At 44.2% G+C, this 23,251-nt stretch overlaps 1 protein-coding gene across 5 annotated transcripts in view; it reads right to left on the bottom strand.

Annotated features, from left to right (window-relative positions):
- The window catches only part of SORCS2 (sortilin related VPS10 domain containing receptor 2), a 2,262,720-nt gene that overhangs the window by 547,749 nt on the left and 1,691,720 nt on the right, over nt 1–23,251 (bottom strand). For all 5 annotated transcript variants that reach the window (XM_085642460.1, XM_085642463.1, XM_085642464.1 and 2 more), the window contains exon 8: nt 19,925–20,014. In XM_085642460.1, coding sequence (XP_085498586.1) covers nt 19,925–20,014 — 90 coding nt within the window. The remainder of the gene's footprint in view (nt 1–19,924; nt 20,015–23,251) is intronic.

Below are 23,251 nucleotides of genomic sequence, written 5' to 3'. Positions count from 1 at the left end.
GGCCTTCCTGGGGTAGATTGGGAGGGAGGAGCTGACACTTGCACCGCAATAGGGCTGTGCCTGTTCCCACACAAGAACGTACATACCCCCTGTAGTGAATCTGGAGCCAGGGCTGGAAAGGCAGGGACCTTGTGATCTTCAAAGGCCTCTTTGAAGTCTCCCCCACTTCAAAGGCACATTTGGGCATAAGTAATGGCCTCCTGACACCACCACATCAGAACTTTGCTGGAACCAATTACATTCTGCCTGGAAGAAGAGCTGCTGTGTTGTAGGAGGGACTGCCACTTTGCTAACTGCTTTGTTGTGTTGGTCTGCTGCCTGAAGATTGCTGTGCTGTAGAAGGGTCTAGCACTTTGCTACCTGCTCTGCTGCGTTGGCCTATTGCCTGCTGCTTCTTGCCTGGTGGTGAGAAGGACTGGGCCTGCTCTCTACATCCTTCAACCCAAGTTTCTCCAAGGGCTTTCTGGCTTACCCTGTTTTTTTTAAGTCTCAGGGGCATCAAAGAATTCCTTCTACTCTGCTTCAACTAATGGTCCCTGCCATCTGTGAGTCCTCCCTTGCCTGAGGTGCCAATCCAGTCCTGGGCCTCAGAAGTCGATTCTGCAGCTGTTTACTGCAAAAATTGACTCAGTGACGATTTTGCGCTGATCGGAACCGACGCAGAGCAGTGCAGATTTGACGAAGGTCCCGACTGCGAGATTCAACGACGATGAAGCACTGATCTGGAGATGCTGCTGTGAGGTTGGACAATGACTCAGCACCTGCATCGTAAGCGGTTCAGCAATGATGCAGAACCTGGCTTTACATCGACGCATCACCCAGACTGCGTGAATTGGAACCTACGCATCAAGTCTTCAACGTCGAGGTTTGCTCCATCCAAGGTGCTTTTTCAGTGGGCCCTGCATGGGTCCTGTAGCTGGCCTGACCTCCATCGCAGTCAGCCTGAACTTTAGATTTTCCCTTTCTAGCGCAACCTCAAGTAACCTTTTAGTGCTATTGACTTCTAAGCACTGTTTTTTAATTTAATCTTTAAAAAATGCTATCACAAGTTCTACTTATTGGATTTTTGTCATTTTGGTCTTGTTTTACTCATATAAATATTCTCAATTTTTCTAAATTGTGTTGTCTGTTTCTGGTGTTTTCCCTGTGTTTATGTAATTTAAGTGTAAAAATATTTTACACGTTGCCTTTTTAGTTAAGCGTGACTGCCCTGTACCAAGCTGCCAGAGGGTGAGCACAGGTTAATTTAGGTTAACCCTGATTAGGATTGTGGTCCCTAATTGGACACGGTGCAAATTTCTGCCAACTAGAACCCAATTTCTAACAATCTACTATGTGATGTTATAGGGCTCAAAGTGGGGGGCGTGTCTTTATTTTCCTGACTACTCCCTTGAGTCCACAAATAGCCATACAACTTGGCATCAAAGCAACTAGTACATATAATCACATTTTAGAAAGGAGTTGAGGTAACTCGACTACCTATCATTAGTGTTTATTGTAAGCCTCTTTCATACCCTCTTCTAGCCTTTGTACATGCCATGGGTCCAGTCACTGAGGGAGCATCTGAGCTACTCAAGGGTTCAATGGTCCAAGGGATGCCCTTCTTCAGGTGCCTGAAACCATTATAAAGAAGGATGGCGCTGTCTGTTTTCAAGCTGGCCTCCATATCACCCCAGGGTCACCACTTCCACTGATATGGCAGAAGGGAATTGTTTGGCATATCTGGAGTGATGCATAAACATCAATTTATTTTAAAAATATTGTGCTTGAGATCATGCAAAAACTCATCCAAGATCTCTAGCCTATAAATGGACTTAATATTCAGGCTCTAGGGGTTTGTCTTAGATTTTAGAATTAGGGAGTTTTTGCTAACTTTGATGCTTTCCTCCTGCTACCTGCGTCACAAGGTTATCAGATTTACTTTCCATCAGACACAACTACTAGGTATTTGGGGGTCCTGTGGCAGAGGAAAGGATTACCCACAACACCAGGATAATTCTTCAACCCCCCACCATTGTGGTTAGTGTAGAAAATGGATGTCTAACTGCAAGCCCTGAGTTCCATCTTTAGCACAGCAGTGCACCTCTTCTGCATTTCCATGCATATATCCTGCGCTTCTTACCTAGGGTGGGGGGGGCCTGTTAGGGTGTAAGTGGCAGTACCCCATCATAAAATGCACCAGCACATTTTTAGGCTCCTCCCTCCCCCTTCAAGATTTTTTTTTTTTTAATGGGGCGAAAGAGTTAATTTTGTAGCAACATTTTATAAATCATATGATCTAAAATTGTACACTTTCACATGCCTTTATCAGGAGAAAAATGTAAAATACTTCTCGGTTTGGCACAATAAGCAGAGGTTCTCCACGGCAGTAAATTGCATATGTGCTTGTAATAAAATAACTTGTCACTCATTCTGGACGGTTTTCAGGGGCAGCAACACCTCTCCGGGCCATTCCACTGTCTCCAAGGCTACCAGGGGTCTTATATCGAGCACACTACAGAAGTAACACAATAATAACGCACCTCCCATGGTCTTAAAGAAAATTTCTGTCCCTTAGCGGCTTTGAGCTGGTTGCCTGTTCTACCCAATCTTCTACAATTAGGGGGGTTGCGATTTTATTTAAAAAAACTCTGGGTTGGGTTAGACGGACTAAGTCGGATAGCAATGGTAGATGGGTTCTAGCCGAACTCGAAAGCGGCCCGACACTTTGTGTGGTGTATGGTTCAAATGAAGACGATCCGGAGCTATTTGATTTTTTAGAACTAGAACTAGAACTTGCATCCTGGCCAACCCCCATTATCATGTGCGGCGATTTTAATATCTCCGCTGATTGGAGCGACACCGTGATGTATCAGGGTAGAAAACCTAGAGTGTTTAGGGCAATAAAGGCCCTTATTAATTCACATGGGCTTAAAGATGTTTGGGACGCAAAAGAGCCATTAAATCAGGGTTTTACTTATTTTTCAAATCCCTATCAGAAATTCACCAAATTGGATTATTTTTTCATTTCTACCAACGAATTAAATAAGGTAGGAATAACGAAACCACCGAAGTTATTGTCTGACCACAATCCGCTTATTTTGTCTTATGAAATATCTGGCTCTGTTAGGGTTAGGACTAGGCGGACTTTTGAGAGGCAACTATTGGGAGATATTAGATTCACCGGGCATATTTTGAAATGGGCAGATGAGTTTTTTGCCGCCAATAGATATAGCGCCTCCAGGTCCGCTGTCTGGGACTCATTTAAAGCGGCTTTAAGGGGGGAATCTATAAGTCTCGGGGCCAGGTTAAGAAAGGAGGATAAGGGGGAAGGTGAGAGATTAGTAGGTATCCTGTCTACAGCAGAAGAACAGCATATGAGGGATATAATCAGGGGCGGGGACAGTAGGAAGAGTCAGAGCGAATTGTTAAAAATTAGAGCTGAACTTCAGAAGTTTATGACCCAGAAAGCTGTGGGAGAGTATCAAACATCTAGGGCTAAACGTTATGAAACGGGGGAGCAGGCAGGTAGAGTTTTGGCCCTACAAATAAGACAGGGGAGAGCTAGGAATATTATTTCCCTGATCGAGGAAAATGGCGAGGTATTCACACAACTAAATGAGATTTTACAGGCATTTAAAGATTTTTATCAGCGCCTGTATGATGAAGGAACTCAGGATGATAACCAAGGCATTGCTGTGGCGGATAATGGCCCCCGCCTTAACACTTTGGTGAAGGATGAACTGGATAGGGATATTAGCGGGGGAGAGATCGTAGAAGCTTTGCATGAACTAGCTTCTGGTAAGGCCGCCGGCCCGGACGGGATCCCCTTGGAAGTCTATAAAAGTCTAGAACCAGTAGTTATTCCATTACTGGTGGATCTGTTTAACGGAATAATGTGCACGGGGATGGTTCCGGCCTCCTGGCGAGAAACCAACATAGTGGTCTCTCATAAGAAGGGGAAACCCTCGGAGAAACTCGGCTCTTATCGCCCGATCTCGCTCATAAATGCGGACACCAAGTTATACTCTAAGGTATGGGCTAAGAGGTTGGGCAGGATCATTGGCGGTCTCGTCTCTCCCTGGCAACATGGATTTATTCCGGGCCGTAGTACAATGGACCATGTTCGAAGAGCAATAGCGCTGTTTGACGTCCAGGGGGCAGGAGGAGGGGAGATGGCCATGATCCTGCTCGACGCAGAAAAAGCCTTCGATAGGGTCGTTTGGGATTTCCTATGGGGTGTATTGTTGGGGAGAGGATTCGGTGTAAAAGTTATCAGAACTCTCAAAGCAATGTATGTAGATCCGGTTGCTAGGGTGGTAGTTATGGGTGAGAGCTCTGAGAAAATAGATATTAAGAGGGGTACCCGTCAGGGCTGCCCCTGCTCCCCGATCCTCTTCGCACTGTATATAGACCCTCTTATCCAGAAAATCATGGAGTCCTCCAGGATTAGCCCGGTGGTATGTAATGGCCATACTAGCAAAATTCTGGCCTATGCCGACGATCTGGCAATAATTACAGTTAACCCTCAGCAGGCGCTTACGGCCCTGGTTGAAATAGCAGAGGAATTTGGTAAGAGGTCGGCTACCTTCTTAATGAGTCCAAAACCCAAATAATCTGTTCTTCGAATATAGCTAAAATTATATTAAAAATATAGCAACCTATTTAGGGATCAAGATCAATGCCTCAGTCGGGGAAATAATCAATGAGAATTATCCTCCACTCATAAAATCCATTGAAAAAGAGCTAAAGAGGATAGACGTGTTACATCTTTCTTTGATTGGGCAGGTAAATGTTCTAAAAATGTCTATTTTTCCCAGAGTTCTCTATCTGTTTAGAGCCATACCTTTATTTCTGGAGGAAAAAATTATCAAAAGGTTGGAGTCTATTTTTATCAAATTTGTTTGGCAGTATGGCAGGATCAGGCGATCAACTAATTATATGTCTCTCCACAGGGAAAGGGGTGGTCTGGCCCTGCCAAATCTGAGATTATATCACTGGTCATGTCTTTTGACACAAATGTCCATCCTGTTTCAACAGGAGGTTAATTCCGGGGTAATCAATATGCCAGCCCAGGATTTACCTTCCATCTTTGAGCTGTTAATCGGGGAACAGGCTCTCAGGTTGTTGTGGCGTGAGGTGGACCGTAGGTATTATAAGAGGCCTCGCTTGAAGATCTTGGAAGGTGTTTGGGAGGTTTGGAGGTCTATCTCGAAGCTGTGTAAAATTCCAAAAGTGAATCGTTATCTCCAGATCTGTAACTCAAGTTTACTCCCCTATGTGGGGGCCGATAGGAAACTACAGGTATGGAGAAATTTTGGTATTAGGTCCCTTGGGGACATATGGGGAGACCATGATATGCTAGGTTTTGATGCCATCCAACAACGGTTCGGTATCCCGGCCAACCATTGGTTCCTGTATGGTCAAGTCGTTAGGGCATTTAAGGCAGTGAGACCAAAACCTTTGTTAATGGAGGTTGTTTCCGTAATTGAACTGTTAATGGTCGGGCGTAAAAAGATTAGAGTGGTATATAAGCAGCTAATTATGGAAATACCAGATGATATGGAAAAAACAGAAGTATCTCTGGCTCGGAAATTGGAAGACCCTGACGCTAATTTAGATTTGGCTATTACTTTGAATAAAAAAGTTTTTAGATCCACCAACCTGAGGGTCCAGCATTATAAAACGGTATTTAATTTATATCATTCTCCAGCCAAATTATTTGCTTGGGGGGTCAGGGGGGATGATAGATGCCCTAGATGCAATGTTGGGCAAGCTGACCTCTTGCATATGTTTTTTTATTGCAGCTCACTTTCCTCAGTACAGAGGGAAGTGTGTAAGTTTTGGGAGGGGCTGCTAGGTCATAAGATCGATCTATCTCCTACCCTGATGTTGCTGGGCTGTGATAATAAGCAAAAACTGGCTAAAACTGAAGAAGCGTTGGTTTTTATGTCTGTGGCGGTATTGAGGATCCTAATTTCTTCAGGTTGGAAAGATACTCTGGCCCCCTCCTTTCAAATGTGGCTTTCAAGACTGCTAAGCATTCATAACATAGAGACCTGTTTGTATGAGCAGAAGGGCAAAAAAATGCGTGACTTTGGTAGAGAATTCTGGGCCCCGATCTCAATTTGGAGGGAGATGACCAGTAGCCAGTCGAGTTAGGCTTACAAATTTTAAATCTGCTTTTATAAGTCTCTTTCTGTATTTCATGTACTGCATTTTGTACTGGCCTGATAAGCAAATGTGCTGATGTTTTCTTATTGATGTGTTCAAACTGCAAATAAAATAATTCAAAAAAATTCAAAAAAATAATAACGCTCAGCGATATCCACACAGGGTGTTCCGTCTTTACTGACTTTTCACGCATCTCTTTCTACTCCTGAAAAATGTGCCTCAGTGTCCTGACATGCCCCATCACCTTGTACTAAGACGCCATCTGCAAGGAACCAAATGTGGGGCAGTGGAAGAAATCCCATTTGAAATGACAAACATTGCATTGTTTTGAAGCATGATTTATTAAAAACACAAAATGGTCTCCGATGGGCCGACTGACTGTACAATTACTAGATGATTTATGTCACATTTTTGTACTTTTTGCGAACCATCCATGACCTGTTGATCTTTAGAAAGGCATTAAAAAAGTGGCTTTTTTTGCTATAATTGGTCGGCTCTGCTGTTTGTTCTTTGGCAGTCTGCCAGCCCCAGGACACCTGTGCAGGTAACAGCACTCTTTTAAAATGATTAACATAACATAATATACCACAGCAGTGATATAATCGTTAAGGAGTGAGCGCAATATTAAACTGCAGGTTGAGTATCAGGAGAATACACTTAACTATCAGATTGTCCCTAAGTGTACAGGAGTCTGGGGCCAAGATGTACTCAAGGTTGCGCTTGCGCCTCTGTGGTTCTGCTCTTTTCTTCCCTGCGCCTGTAGCTTTCATAACTAAGTAAATTGATGTGACATTTTACCCCCTTCTGAGTACGCAACATCTTAGTAAATCAGCCCCAGATGCGGTGAAAGAGAGAAGAATTGAGAAAAATGAACGGAGTTCTAGATATTTCTCGGATTTATGTCTGACTTAAGCAAGAAACACTTAAGGTGGATGAACACTCGGATTGTCACAGACGGTTCCAGCACACGGCAACTTTAGGCAACTGCTTATGGCAGGGCCGGTCCTAGGATTTGTGGGGCCCCGGGTAGAATAAGAACATGCGAGGCCCCTATAATTTGCATAAGATTTAACCTGACATGAAGTGACCTCATAGGAGGTAATATCAATGGACATTCATTATAGGGCATTGTTTGAAGCCGCTTTGCAAGAAGCTTCTTACCTAGTTTTGATATAAGTAAAATGGTTAGCAATAGCATTAATAATCCTATTAAAATACGTACATAAATTTTAAATCTCTAATAAGTGGAAATACATTAAATGAATTTAACTTAGTTATTGTTCTCTTGAATGGGATGAATGAAAATGATATGCAAATCGGGCATTCTGGCACTAAGAGAGCTCCAAAGGAGAGGTGCAGACTTTACTAATGTGGAGAAAGGGCAGTTTTAAGTGTTTTTCCAAAACATGTGAGTCACGCCATAGCTCAAGAGGGAGAGAGTCCCAGCGCAGCACGACTAGAAAGGAGAAGGATCTGTCTCCAATCAGAACAATCTAAATTTTAGGATGGCACAGGAGTTTGGATGGCACAGAGTATAGGATTCTGGAATGAACAGTACGGAGTGCTGTCGAAAGAGAGAACCCTTTTAATGCAGTGCATAATGACAAATGGATAGTGCCTTGCAGATGTAGGGTTTCAAATCAAAAACACAGCTGACAGCAGAAAGGTGAGAAGAAATAGCATTGCGATTCAGCAGTCTCAGATGAGGAGCCTAGCACTGTCCTGAATGATTTGAAGGGTACTGAATGCTAAAAGGCGGGAAGTCCAAGAGAGAGGGCATAATAATCTATGTAGGAGATAAGTGACTGCACAACAGCTTCACTGTAGTAATAGGGGAGAAAAGGGATGATTTTTTAATGCCTATGGATGTAGTAAAAGCAAGTGGATGAAACATGGTTAATCTGTTCCGAATAAAAAAGAGAAGATGCTGGAAAATGAATCTAAGATTTTTTTGCTGACTCCACCAATGCGGGCGATTGACCCAGCTCCACCAGCCACCAAAGAGAACACCATTTGGTATGAGATCCTTTAAAAATTAGAACTCTTGATTTGTCACTTTAAGGTTTTAATTAATGTGTCTTCATTCAGAAATCAACTGTTAGCATGCACGTACAAACATATCCTTGAGCAAAGTCCAGATTGCCACTGAGAGAAGTGATGTTTAGGTATCAATATGTGCAAGATATCAGCAAGAAACCAAAGTACTGTATGAGTAAGACTAACTGGGAATTATACGGATTGTACAGTGGTGACCCAATAAATTCCTCAAGTCAGAGTTTTAGAACATAATAGAAATAGGTGGTGAGTGGATTGCTTCAGATTTCTCAAATCGGATACAGATAAACCACGCCAGGGGTATACTTGCATTCCAGGTTGTACTGGTTGATTTACAAGCACTGGCTGGGAAACAGTGTCACATGTGGTGCCAACTTTTAGTAGTATTAAGGCTGCTCTAACTTTACAATCAAGAATCAGCCACAAATCATCTGATACAGCACAAATGCTACTTCAAACTCCTAGAGTTGTCAGAAGCCGGCACATTGTCAATGAGTAAATTACGTTTTATGAAAGAGATTCGGAAGTTGACTTCTTTTTTCTAGGATTCAAATTTCTCTTGCTGTTTCTGACCCTTCTAACTGACTGACTGACTGACTGACTGACTGACTGACTGAGGGTATTTGTAGAGCTCACTTATGCCGAGGCGTCTTGGCGCGGGGTAGAGTGATCTGAGAGTTGCACTATGATTAGCATTGTGTAAAGAGCCTGGTTTTAATAGCTTTCCTGAAAATTGTGCGTGAGGGCTGAAGTCGGAGCGAGACGGGGAGGGAGTTTCATAATTTGGCTGCCAAGAATGAAAAACGTTTCCCTCCCCAGCTGACCTTTTTCATCTTGAGAGGAAGAACCAGCCCATTATCCATAGACCTTAAACAGCGCGATGGATTGTATCGGGCGAATAGTAATTGTACGTCTTCTGCCCCACCTCCATAGAGGGCTTTATGCACTAGGCATAGAGCTTTAAACTCCACCCGTCGTCTAACAGGAAGCCAGTGTAGTTGTTTAATGCTGGCCGAAGTCGAGTGATGCTAGGATAGACCATACAAAACTCGAGCTGCAGCATTTTGAAGTGACTGAAGCTTATTGAGCTGTTTCACTCCATCACGTAAATAAAGGGCATTACAGTAATCTATCCTTGATAGGATAAGGGCGCCAACCACCGTTTTCCTGAGGGAAAACGGCATGAATGGGAGAATTTTACGCAGTATCTTGAGTGTAAAAAAGCAGGCAGAGACCACTTGGTTTATTTGGGGGTCACAAGTGAGATCTTTATCGATGAGAAAACAGAGATTTCTGGCCATAGACACCGGCGACGGACATGTACCGGCTTCAGGGGGCCACCAACACTGGCTCCAGATTGAAGGTTTCTTGCTGAATTCCAGAATCTCGGTTTTTTCGGTGTTAAATTAAAAAAAATTGACATTCATCCATGACATCACAGAGGAAAGACAATCACAGAACCGCTCAGCTGACATCCTGTCATTTTGAGTGACCGACACCACCAGTTGTGTGTCGTCAGCGTAAGACACAAGCGCTAGACCATGACTTTTAATTAGTCTTGCCAATGGTGTTACATAAATGTTAAACAGGGTGGGAGAAAGTGCCGAGCCCTGTGGGACTCCACCCGGGAGGGTGAACCGTTCCGATCTCAGACCTTCCCAGTATATTATTTGTTCCCTGAAGTCGAGGAAAGATGTGAGAAGGGTCAGGGCTTGCCATGGACTGCAGCCTATTTATCAACATTGTATGGTTTACAGTGTCAAAAGCAGCCGTGAGGTCTAGCAATATTCTATATTCCAACTTCCACCTCTCCCCTCCTGTCTCATACCGCCCAAACTCTGACATCTTTCAGTGGTCCTGCTTTCCTCCATCCATCTCTCTTCTCTCTCCACTCTGCTTATGTTTCCTTGCTGGCTCTGTCTCTCTTATAACCACACATCTTATCCATACACTCCCCTTCAACTCTCATCTCTCCCCAGCCTCATTACTTCTTTCCTTGTTCTACTTCATTTACATCCACCCCGCCCCTTCCATCCTCCTGGAGCATCTTATCATTTCTTGTTGATGATGACCCTTTTAAATCCACCTTCCCCTCAATGCTCTACTCTTTTCCTCATCTTTCCCTCAGCTTTCTGTGATTGAATCCAGAAATATAAGACAACAGCTGATTTGCATCTAGAAGCAGCCAGGGGTATTGTTTTTTGCCAATGGCTGTTTAAGATAAATGAGTAACAACAATAAATTATTTTACGTTCACCCTGTCACTGTTTTGACCAATGAGTACCTCCTTCACACACATTTGCACAGCATACCAACTGCAACTGGAATACGGGACCGTTGCTCTGTGTGCTCTGCTGAGAGGCCATGTATTGAATGACCATGTATTCTGGACACCTTTTTGACCCACAGACAGGCACAGTGTGAAAGTTGTACTGCCTTCAGCCTCAAATCCAAAGCACTCAACTGTAGACTGTTATAAACGCCTGGAGGTGACTCACTACGATGTGTGCCCCATTCAAGAGTAATATACTGTGAAATGAAATACAGAAACACACATCCTGGACATAGCGAACACTCTTGGGGAATGCAAGATTAAGTAAAGCATGTGAAATATAAAAAGGAATAAAATCGCTGCCATGGATTACCCTATCATGCAGTGTGAGACTGGGTCAGGAAATAGGCCCCGGCACCAAAATAAAAGTGGCACCCATTAGTGAATTAGTTAGCTTGAAAAGTGTCCCATGTTTCAAAATTAGGGCAGTTTTTAACTTGTAAAGACATGCTGTTTACGTTTTTTGTAAGGTATGGGAGACTGCATAGATTTGATCTTTCTGCTGGCAATGCAATGTTAGTTTTCATAACATGAAAATCAACAGTAAAAATTTGCTCACCTGACCATAAAGCAAGCCAACAAACAGCCCAAAAAATGGCGTACACACTAACCTGACAGATTAGACCATCACACACTGCCTGATTGCCCTATTGGCCAGTCCAACCCGGCCACTGAGTTATACACTGATTGTGCAGACACTGGATCATTGTTTTCTGCAGGTAAAGGAAAGGACATGAATACAGGGTCCTGTTTCAATGTCCGTTTTAATTTAGCACCAGGTAAAGACTCGAGGGACCCAGCACACCTAGTCCAGCCACTTATACGTTCTGATTGTGCTCCTCTTCCTGTACACTTGTCTGGCCACTGTTCTCACACCTATCTGCTCCCCATCCCCTCTCACTTTATTCCGTTTGTAGTACCCCTTTCATTCACCTCTGTGCTCCTTTCCCTCATCCTGGGTGAGCTGAGCGGTGTTCATTGTGATGCGCCGTCATTCTATCTTTTGTTCTGCGTCCTGCGGTTTATCAGCTTTTCATTCAAACAGGGGCAGGGCGCACTTCACACGTAAGGGCTCTTTATTTACCTGTCCAATCGCTGCTATCCTCATGCAGATGCAGCGATTGGGCCAAGAGAGATGGACCAGCCGGCCGATGTTCATCAAAATCCTCTGGTGCCTCCTGGACCTCCAAACTCTGAAGTTTTTGAAAGCGGAAGGCCCCCTGGCTGCGAGCCGGCGCGTTGCCCAAGGCAGCTGCCCACGCTGCCCGTGCCTAGCGCCGGCCCTGACTTATGGCACTGCGAACAGATGGTCCTCAAAGAGGAGAGGATCTGGTGAACCAGGTTCGAGCCTCGGCGTCGCCTCATGGTTCTCCTGTGATTCTGGACAAATCACTTAATTTCCCCGGGACTACCAAAAAATGAATGTGTCCTTGTGACACGTACCTGGAGCTCATGTAAAGCACTCCAGTACCTACGGGCCGAGTTCGCGCGATTCAAATCTACAAAAAAATTAAAGAAACAATGTGACACAAGTGCCGGGGGAGAGAGCTGAAATCTTTTTGGGTTACCTAGAGCAGTATTGGTAACAACAACTGGGTAGAACTAAGGAGACAGCCAGGAAAGAAGTGCACAGTGGCTGAATGAGACAGAATACGTTCACAGCAGGAGGCTGTGATGGGGCAGACGGGCCAGATTGACATCATACTCATCACATAATTTCCAGATGACAGAGTCTAAGGCAGTGCTTTCCAAACTTTTCATGTTGGTGACACACTTTTAGACATGCATCATTTCGCGACACGGTAATTGAGTTTTAGTAGCAAAATATATGATTTGTAAAATCTTAACATACATACAGTTCCAAGAGTGCTGTCATTTAGGAGTAACAATATGTAAATATGTGCAAGCGAGAGCCGCCACAGTGTTTACTCACCGCCGGAGCCTCCACGTGTCTGCGGGAGGGCAGCAGCAGTGAGCGCCGGATGGCCGCTAACGATGGTGCTGCTAGCCTACCCCAGACCTATGTTGAATGGGACTGTGGGGGGGGGGTGGCACAGAGGGCTGCACTGCAGGAGCCACCGGCAGTCTATTCACCGCCACTGCCGGATGCTTCAACGGGTCTGCAGGAGGGTGTCAGTGAGCAGCAGCGAGGCTCCGACTCCAATCATGGCTCGCTGCCCCGCCACAGGAGACGACTCCTCTTTCGCAGGAACAGGTAATGCGTCAGTAGCATGTGCAGTACCGTCCTGCATGCTGCCTAGACCGCATTGCCTAGACCACGTTGTGTGACACACTTACAGACGCCAGCCGACACACTAACGTGTCGCGACACACTGTTTGGAAAGCACTGGTCTAAGGGGAGCTTATTTATGTAGTCAGTGGTTATTCTGAAAATCTGGCCTGTATCAGACTCACCCTTGGACCCGCTGTTTTTAAAAGACACAATCAAACAGGGAAGCAGAAAGTAGAAGGTAACCGATGCGAAAATGGACCGCATGAGCTTAACAAGGTAGTGTGAGCTTGAAAGCTACACGAGATAATACAATGACAAGGAGAAGAGCAAGCTGTAAGATTAATAAAAGCAGCAACGGCACCAATTCAAATCTAAAGATGAAAGAAACGAGAACTCACAAAAGAATGATCTGAGCGAGAACCTCTTTGCAGTATTTCGTCTGGGAGAAGAGAGACCTGGGCAAGGGCAAAGGATGGATGTAATTGGGCATAGCCGGATCCTGAATGTATCCTCCCTGGTTAAGCTGAGGATACATTCCAGCTGTTGCTGAAAGAAGGATGTGTAGACACAAAAGCTCCCAGCATACCACTCTGAAGGTTAGAAAGATGCCAGCTAACAACAGTCATGAAAAGGCACGCCTGGCACGCAATCTGAACAGGGTCGGATTTGGGGCAGGACAAGAACGAGAAGAAAGCAAGGCAAAGAGCGATCAAAGTAGCCATGGGGATATTTTTAGGCTGCATAGAAATGCCTTCGTGTCTCAGTGCTTGGCTCGAAGCCTCAGTTGTTGCTTGCAGAGCAGGGTCGGTAAGGACTCGGAATGGAGGGAGTGTAAGGTCATGTCAGTGCTTCAGAATGACATCTAAAAGGAAAAAGATTGAAGCACGTTTTTTTTTATCTAGCTAGAGGACTTTAGTGCTAACTTCATGAAGCCATAATAATAAACTTCGTCCCTCTTTCTCATTGCAAGCCTTACAACATGGAAGCTAGCCTGTGTCCTGAAGACATGCAGTCTTGCACCCATGCTTTTCCATGGCATCCGCTATGAGAAGGTTCCAGAATCCACTGCCAAAAAGCTTGTTCTGCCAGGGCAGTCTTAGTAAACATTCCTCGTTTTCACAGGATTAGTCTTTTTGAAGTGCCGTTTTCTATACTTGCACTGGGTGGTTGGGACATCCTCCCGCAACACCTTCGACTGACCTCCAGACATCCGCAGCTTAGAGAAGCCCTTCATACCTGGGTCTTCCTCTCGTCATGACTCTGTTGTATAGTTACTTTCTTTGCATTGCCGCGGTCTGCGACAGGTGAGTGCCAAGAGACCTTCTGGGTGACAGTTGCACTTTATAAATGAAAATAACAGCACATGTTCGCCCTGACCAAAGCACAAGAGATGGACTCATGTGGGTGCGGTTGGCATCCAATGTTTAGTTTAATGGCCTTTGTTTTGTTTATGTCGCAGATGCGGAGGTTGCTTCTGCCCTGGGTTTCTGCAACACACATTTGTTCATGGAGGATGCACTTCGTTTGATGGATGTGCAAAGTAAGTTGATGCCCTGGAGGATTCTTCCAGATGATAGATAGACTGAGTTGTAGTATGTCACCCTAGATGAGTGATCATGGCCAGCACTATTGCGGTACCTACTTATTCTACCCGTGGAATCATGTCACTGTGGGCTATTTTTAAAGTGTGTCCACAAAGGACATCTGAAAACGTAACCACTTGATCTTGTCTGAACACATTTCTAACTAAACTTAGGTGTTTGAAGTGTGTGAGCATAGAAACAGCTCTGGTTTCATAGTTTCTTGTGCATTTAGTGTGGACACCAGTCGGGCACTGCTTAAGGTTATCTTTGATTTTTAAAGTCTGTGGTGGGAAAGGTGATAGTATCCGATAACAGTACCTTTATTTAATCTTCCCAGCCCACTGGTGCTAAAAAGGTCTTGATTGGATAAAAAGGTTTACCCTAAAAGCACGACTCGCCCAAAATTGAAAAAAAAGTGGGATACACGAAAAGCTTTGTTTTGAAAAAAAATGTATTCTGTGCGTACATGGTTATCTGCTTACGGTATAGTGCCTACTTTGTTTGTAAGAACTGTGAGAAGATTAAAAGCTGTTTCTTAGGAAACAGAGGATTACCCGTGTCTATGCATTCATGTCTATGTTGCTTAGTTTACTCTTCTAGTGGAAAAGAACACGCTGTTCTCATTCATTTGCTTGGTGACGCACAAAAACACTCTAAAATGAGGCAGAGAATGGTTGTTGCCATCATTTCTAAGAGAAACGAGAGATGTGACCAACTAGGATAACTTCAGCACCTTTTTACTTCAGAAAAACATTGGACCCAAATAGTTATAGCCCATAGGAAAAGTTACTAGTGGGAGCGTCTTCAACTATAAATCCATTTTCAAGCACCCATTGGTTCTCTCATTAAGAAAGCCACGATCCCAAGATCTTGCTGCAAAAAGAGACAAAACATTTCTTTGGCCCAAGATCCAATGATTGAGAGTGGTATAGCTTCTAGGCTCAAAAACTGTATATGACCCAGAGCTATCTTCCTAAAGGTCTGGTCTATGTGAAATATCAGATTATTTGGGCCAATTAGAACTCACACTGAAACTCACACTTCATTTTCAACTTGCGGACAAGTGTACATGAGATTAGACTATGCTTAACAAATAGTGCTTAAAAAAATTCGCTAGAAATTCATTAGCTCACGTTTGCTGTGCACAGACCAGCCCGAGAACTCTTGCCTCAGGAAGCAGTTTACAGTAAGCTAAAGACTAGTAAAGCTTGGCCAGTCAAAGTCCCTCATTTTCTGGTAAACCAAACCCACATATTCAAGAAGAGTATATAGTTCTAAGTGGGAGGCTATAAAGAAGTATATAACCCTAATGACTAAAAAATACAGTTTCCTTTTCATACGCTTCCAGACCGCTAGCAAATGCATGTGAGTGGCAACACACACACACACGTACACGCACACACACACACACACACACACCAACTATTATTGCACCTAATGTGTATTTAATGTAGGTGCCCTCCTAATTCTTGGGTATCCTATTACATTCACACAGCTTTAATACTGAGCTACAAAATATCGATTACAGAATACCAACTACCCCTATATTGTGGAGGTGAGTATATATAGATAAATATAGGTTTACTATTCTACACCCCACATCGAAGTACCGATACATCATCATGCATATATGTAAGTCATCAAGGTACATAAATGTGATACTACGGCCTCCAAATGCACAAAAAGTTCCTGGGATGTATGTGGATGCTATCCAGAGCAGGATGACGGGGATGTACGTGGGCTTATTTCACACAGAAGCCTAGGGATTCCATCTAGCGATGCAGACCTAACACTGAATGGGATAGGATTTTGAGATCTGAGATCATCATTGCTAGCCAAAGCATATATGAAGAGGGTTCTGGCATGTTAATGCATAACACATTTTAAACAAAACGATTCTTAACAGTGTCTGTAATATGACTTACAGTGGCTACCGTGTTATTGCGGTATTGCAGAAATGCACTCTCAGTGGACATCACAGGTGTGTAATTAGTTAAGGGTTGACAATCTCATGGATGACCAGAAGATTTTCAAACAGTTTTTGCTGCTATAATTATATTTTGCCAATAGGGCGGCTTTGTACCGTTAGCAGCTACACTAGATGGCATATTTCTGTGTTTACTAGTGTCTCAGTGTGACCAACATTTGCTCCCACCAGGTTTTAAAGCTCCTTCATTTGTATTAATTCTGTCATGAGCCATAAGCGCGTTGTACACTTGGACTCTACCTTCTTCTGGGAGCTAGATATTTCAAAAACGTCTAAGCACGCTCTCTCACAGTTTCAATCATAAAGCATACTGATAGAGTTGTACGTTTTCCAACCTGACCTTTTAAGACTGGCTCCATCATCCAATGGGTGCCATTTTTGTCAAATTCTTTTACATAAATATTCCATTGATTGCTTTATCTGAAGAATGCCTGGCCAGCAATGCTTAGCTGTGACTAACTCTTTCCACTTGTGGCATATTTGGTGTCTTGGTATCCTTCTCTACCCACTGAACATCAGATAATACCCTTATGGGCCGTATAGAATGCATACAGTGCCCTTCTTTCCTGGGACAATGAAGCTTGAGCAATTAACACCGTATAGCACCAGTATTATAAAGCCTATTAGAACATTGGAATGTTGAGCGCTCCATTGAAAACAATGGAGTGCTCCAGGCTTCTTATGGCCAGTAGAAGCCCGGAGCCTCAACATTCCACTGTTTAACAAAGGCCTCACAGAGCCCGAGGTAATTTCAACCCCCTCAGGTTCCATGTGGCCGTTGTTTTACAAATTAGAACATTCTGCCCTCTAGGGGCGGAATGTTCTAATAGCCTTGGAGCCCTCCGTGGCGGGCTCTACTGCCCATTAAAGGCCCGATCCCTTTAAAGGTGCAGCGGGCCTTTAATGGGCGGTAGAGTCCGCTACGGCAGGCTCTAAGGCTATATTAGAACACTGGAATGTTGAGTGCTCCATTGAAGACAATGGATTAGCTCCTGGCATCTAATGGCTGTTAAAAGCCTGGAGCTCCAACATTCCAATGTTTGTCTTTCACAGCTAAGCTGTGAACAAAGGCCTCATGGAACCCGAGGGAATTACAACCCGCTCAGGCTCCATGAGGACTCTGTTTTACTTATTAGAACATTCGGCCCTGATGGGCCGGAATGTTCTAATAGCCCTATAGCCCACAGTAGCTGGCCTATACATGCCATTAATGGCCCGCTCCCACGCTAAAGCAACCAACTTTAAACAGGGATTTTCTTTTAAAAAACCATAGTAAAGCAGCAGAGTTAAAAACAACTTACTTTAAAAAAAAGAAAAAACACACTACCTAAAAAAACAATTCTAACACATTGATTATCACAGTTTTAAAAAGTGTGTCCCCCCCTTGTCAGTGCAAAGCAGCCACCTTAAAAACATTATTTTCTTTTTAAAAACCAGTGTAAAGCAGCAGAATCAAAAAGAAACTTCCTTTAAAAAAAACTTTCTACCTAAAAACAATAATAACACTTTGACTGTCACAGTTTAAAAAAGTATTTCCCCCTTATCAGTACAGTGCAAGTCTTTCCTGTGTGCCCGCACCCCAGCCGTCATTTAAGGCTGAGGGGAATTCAACCACTAGAGCACCGATCTGACTGGCGTCTCTATGGTAGGAGTATGCTATTGCAAGTGCTCCGTGCTCTATGGAAGTTTTCCCCTCTACCCCTTCATTCTCAGTGTAAATCATTCAACTTTAAAAAGGTATTTTCTTTTTAAAAACCAGAGCGAAACAGTAGATTTAAAAAACGACCTCCTTTTAAACACTTACTACCTAAAAAAACAATTCTAATGCATTGATTGTCACAGTTTTAAAAAGTATATTCCCCTTCTCTGTGCAAAGCCGCCAACTTTAAAATACGATTTTCTCTTTAAAAACCAGTGCAAAGCAACATATTTAAAAAACAACTTCCTTTTAAAAAACACACTACCTAAATGACAATTCTAACACATCGATTGTCACTGTTTTAAAAAGTATTTCCCCTTCTCAGTGCAAAACAGCCAACTTAAAATGGGATTTTCTCTTTAAAAACCAGTGCAAAGTAGCAGATTAAAAAAAAGACTACCCTTTAAAAAACACACTACCTAAAAAACAATTCTAACACATTGATTGTCACAGGTTGAAAAAGTAGTTCCCCTTTATCTGCACGAATTCAACCTCTAGAGCGCCGACCTGACTGACGTCTCTGTGGAAGGAGTATGCCATTGTAAGTGCTCCCGGGCTCTATGGCAGTTTTCCCCACTCCCCCTTCATTCTCAGTGATGATTAGTAAACAATAAAAAGTGATTTTCTTTTTAAAAACCAGCACAAAGCAGCAGATAAAAAAAACAACTTCATTTTAAAAACACACTAATGAAAAAATAATGAACATATTGATTGTCACAGATTTAAAAAGTATTTCCCCCTTCTCAGTGCAGTGAGTGTTGTACAGTTCTGCTATACTATTGAAATCTAAGCGACCCCTGACTCTCTAGTGGACATTCTATGGAAAATAGCAGATACAATATTTCAACACAATTAAAGACATACAAAAAGTACAACACACATCTGTGTGCTGTGTTTAATAACTTAATTCTAATGTCCTAATTACTTGCAACTACTACCAATACAATATCCCTGAGTTTAAGCCCAGCTCCATTTCCTCTGGCTGCTACCATCTTTTATTGTGAAGCCTGGAGAGGACCTCTCTAGGGTTTATGGGAAGATGGGGAGGAGATTTAAATACGGCATCAGTCTATCCCCCGCCTTTGAATCCGTATCATGTTCATCATGTAATGCAACTGGTGCTATGTAAAGCGCTCTGATACCCGATTCGGGTCAAGTTCGCGCTATATAAAACTCTGTAAAAAAAAAAAATGACAGTCAATGGTGAAACCTCCCTCAAGATTGCTTTACGGTCTCACTCCATGTCTACGGTGCTTTCTAAATACATCTGGCTCCATCTAATGTTCTGCAACTGTTTATAATTTTAAGTTGTTAAAAATATAAAGTAATTGGAAAATAGACCAGTAAGGAATGAATCTTCTGACTGGATCTTCTTAGGTTTGCTCACATAATTAACATTTAAAATCCAATTTTGGAAAGTTTGCAATAACATTAAAGGTAAGAGCGTCTGTTCCATGGACAATCAAATATATTTATTTACCATTCCCTCTTCTCCTAATAGTGTAAATATTTTCTTTAAGAACTCTGACACCACATCTTACCATGGAGCCACTAATATTATTGGCTTTGCTAAATATTGTCAGTAAATATAACCACTAGCTCCATATCTTGAAACGCTGGCATGTAGAGGGCATACGTATCACAGCTGGCACATCTGCTTTCTCTTACTCACAATCCACACATTTAATGGGCGGCAGGTGCTGCATAGTCCAGTTTAATCCCCGAAATGTACAAAGTCTGTAATTGGTTCTGCAGAAGGCACAGTGACCTCGCTTACACTCGTGTATATTAGACATAGAGATTGGAACTGCACAAAAAGAAGGATTATTCACTCACAAATATTCACGTTGTAAAAAGAACGACATGCGATCACGTGCCTTACCTTGGGAAGAGCATACTTTGGCAGTCGTATCTGTACAAAGTCATTACGCCTGTAGGATACATAATACTTGGTCTGATTCCCCGATGTTGACTAAAAATAAATACACAGAAGTGACATATTTGTTTAATCTGATTATAACTGTTTACCAGAAAACTAGCCATTTGTATTAAGCCTTCTAAATCTAAACAGTGATGCAACCTGATGGAAGGGCAGCAGGGCAGCGCATTCCTGGCGGTTAATATTTGAAATGGAAAACCCAACTACTGTCAGAAATATTCTTCCAGGAGAAGCAGCCTGTCAGCATTTCCTGCAGCGACAGCCGCACAACGGCACCAGTTTATTCTTAGTAAGGGGAAAGATCATTTTCTATCACTTGGAATACACACAACTCATTCGTACATAAGAGAAAAAAAGAGTATTGAATATATGAAAACATACATAAAAGCAATGTAATTACCTACAACCCGCACAGTTTGCAGTACAGCACAATAAGAACAAAAGAGTGCCTACAATGCAGCACAGAGATGCAGTACAAAAGGCAAACCTGCTTAATTGTAAGCACACCAATGAAAGAGAAGAACGAGTTACTTACCTTCGGTAACGACATATCTGTAAGAAACATAGGTTAGTTACAGATTCCTTACCTTAGAATTACCCCAGGCGTCAGACTGGATCCGGAAAGTTTTTTCGTCAGCAGTACCCCTGCACATTGGAAGGTGGCGTCGGTCGACTCTGCGTTCCTCGTCAGCATCGTAGTTGCCGGGATAACATCACGGTAGCTACATAGATGCCGCCCTCGTGCACTGACGTCAGTTCTGTACACAACTTTCCACGCCAGAAGAGCAGAGCCATGCAAGACACTGACCACTGGTGCACAAAACAAGGGTCCTGAAAGGAAGTCCTTAACCCTAGGAGCCAGTTCGCAGAACGGGGTGGATGGGTGGTGCGGTAAGGAATCTATAACTAACCTATGTTTCTTACAGATATATTGTTACCGAAGTTAAGTAACTTGTTCCTCTGAAAGAAACAGTTAGTTATAGATTCCATACCTTAGAATAGATACCCCAGCAATACCAACCCAGGAGGGGGTCTGCGAACTAAGTTCACACCAGAAAGTCCTGGACAACAGAACGGCCAAAGAAGCTGTCTCTCCGGACTTGGCTGTCCAGGCAGTTGTGTTTGGTGAACATGTGCAGCGATGCCCACGTAGCTGCCTGACAGATGTCATTTAGGGAGACTCCACGTTCCAAAACAGTAGTAGCTGCCGTCGCCCTGGTGGAATGGACGCGCAGCCCCACTGGAGGCTCCTTCTTTGCCAAAGAATAGCAGGCTTTGATGCACAGAACGACCCACCTGGAGATGGTCCGTTTGTGCACGGCCCGACCTTTCTCAGCGCCCACGTAACCAACAAAGAGCTGGTTGTCCACCCAGAATTGTTTGGTGCGATCCAAGTAGAGGGAAAGTGCACAATTTGGAACCAGACAGTGGAGCCTCTCTTCCTCATTCAAAGGATGCGGAGGCGGAAAGAAGGTGGGCAAAGTGATGGTTTGGCCAATGGGGAAAGAAGTAACCACCTTGGGCAGAAAGGAAGGTCTAGTTCTAAGGACGACCTTGTCCGGATGGACAGCCAGAAAGGGAGGCTTGGAAGAAAGAGCTTGTAGCTCACTCACCATGTGTGCAGAGGTGATGGCCACCAGAAAGGCAGTTTTCAAAGTGAGAAGTCTGAGAGGACAGTTATGTAGCGGCTCAAAGGGAGCGCACATAAGATATGTAAGAACCAAGTTCAAAGTCCCACTGAGGCATTACGAAGGGAACAGGAGAAAAAGATGAGTAATGCCCTTAAGAAATCTATTTACAACAGGGGACTTGAAAAGAGAAGGCTGATCAGGAAGCCTAAGGAAGGCTGAAATGGCCGAGAGGTAGCCCTTTAGAGTGCCCAGTGCAGAGCCCTGCTGGGCCAAAGAAAGGAGGAACAAGAGATCCTCAGATAGAGGAGTGGAAAGGGGATCCACAGCCTTTGCTGTGCACCATGCCACAAATTTGTTCCATCTGCAGGTGTGCTGTCTTAGTGGAGGGACGCCTGGTTGCCAAGATAGCATCGCAGACTTCGGGAGGCAGATCAAACGATGTCAGCTGCCACCGATCAATCTCCACGCAAGGAGGTGGAGGTTGGACAGGTTCGGGTTGAGGACTGTCCCCTGCTGCTGCGACAGAAGATCCTCCCGAAGGGGCAGTCGGATCGGAGGATCGATGACAATGTTGAGCAGCTCGGTAAACCAGACTCTTCGTGCCCAATCCGGAGCCACAAGAATGACTTGGGCCCGATCGCACTTGATCTTCTTCAGCACTCTGGGCAGAAGTGGTATAGGCCGAAAGGCGTATAGAAGACTGCAACCCCACTCGCGATGAAAATCGTCACCTAGCGAGTGCCGCCTTGGAAATTCCAACACGCAAAACTGCTGACATTGCACGTTCTCTTCAGTGGCGAATAGATCTAACCAAGGCTCTCCCCACTGTTGAAAGAGACCTTGCACCACCTCCAATGTGTTGAACCACCAGAGATATGCCCTGATGTTCCAGCCATGTCCAGAGGTTGAGAGCCTCCTGACATAGGGTCCATGACCCCACCCTGCCCTGTATGTTGCAGTACCACATGGTGGTGATTTTGTCCGTGAACATCTGCACTACTCTTCCCTGAACAGAGGATAGGAATGCTTTGAGTGCAAGACAAATCGCCTGAAGCTCCAGAAGGTGGTATGGAGCCCAGACTTCACCGGAGACCAGAGGCCTCTGAGATCCGCCTCCCACATGTGGCCACCCCATCCCTGAAATGATGCATCAGTCACCACTGTGAACTCTGGAGGAGGAGGGATCTGCCGTTGACCCAACCTTGGTTCGTTAGCCCCCACTGCAATTGGTGTGCAGTGCCCTTCGAGATCTGGACGCAATCGGACAGGTTTCCCTAATGTTAGGCTCACTGGAGCTTCAGTTCCCACTGCAGAGTCCGCATATGCCATCTGGCATGGTCCACCAGCAGGATGTAGAAGGCCATCGGACCTAGTAGCTGAGTGTCATCCTGACCGAAACCCGGAATAGAGGCTGAAAGATCGGAGTCATAGCCCAAATATCCCGCACTCGCTGTTCGGGAGGATGGACCCGAAACTGCGTCGTGTCCAGAACCGCTCCGATGAAAAGGAGCTTCTGAGAGGGAGTCAGGTGTGACTTCGGCACGTTGATGGAAAACCCCAGCAAATGCTGGAGGTCGGCCATAGTCTGGAGGTGGGAGATGACACCCTGGGGTGCGCCTGCATTCAACAGCCAGTCGGC

Source organism: Triturus cristatus, chromosome 2_2, assembly GCF_964204655.1.
Source record: "Triturus cristatus chromosome 2_2, aTriCri1.1, whole genome shotgun sequence".
NCBI classification, from domain to species: Eukaryota; Metazoa; Chordata; class Amphibia; order Caudata; family Salamandridae; genus Triturus; species Triturus cristatus.
Note: the sequence above shows the minus strand (reverse complement) of the source record. Positions and strands in the feature narration are given on the sequence as shown.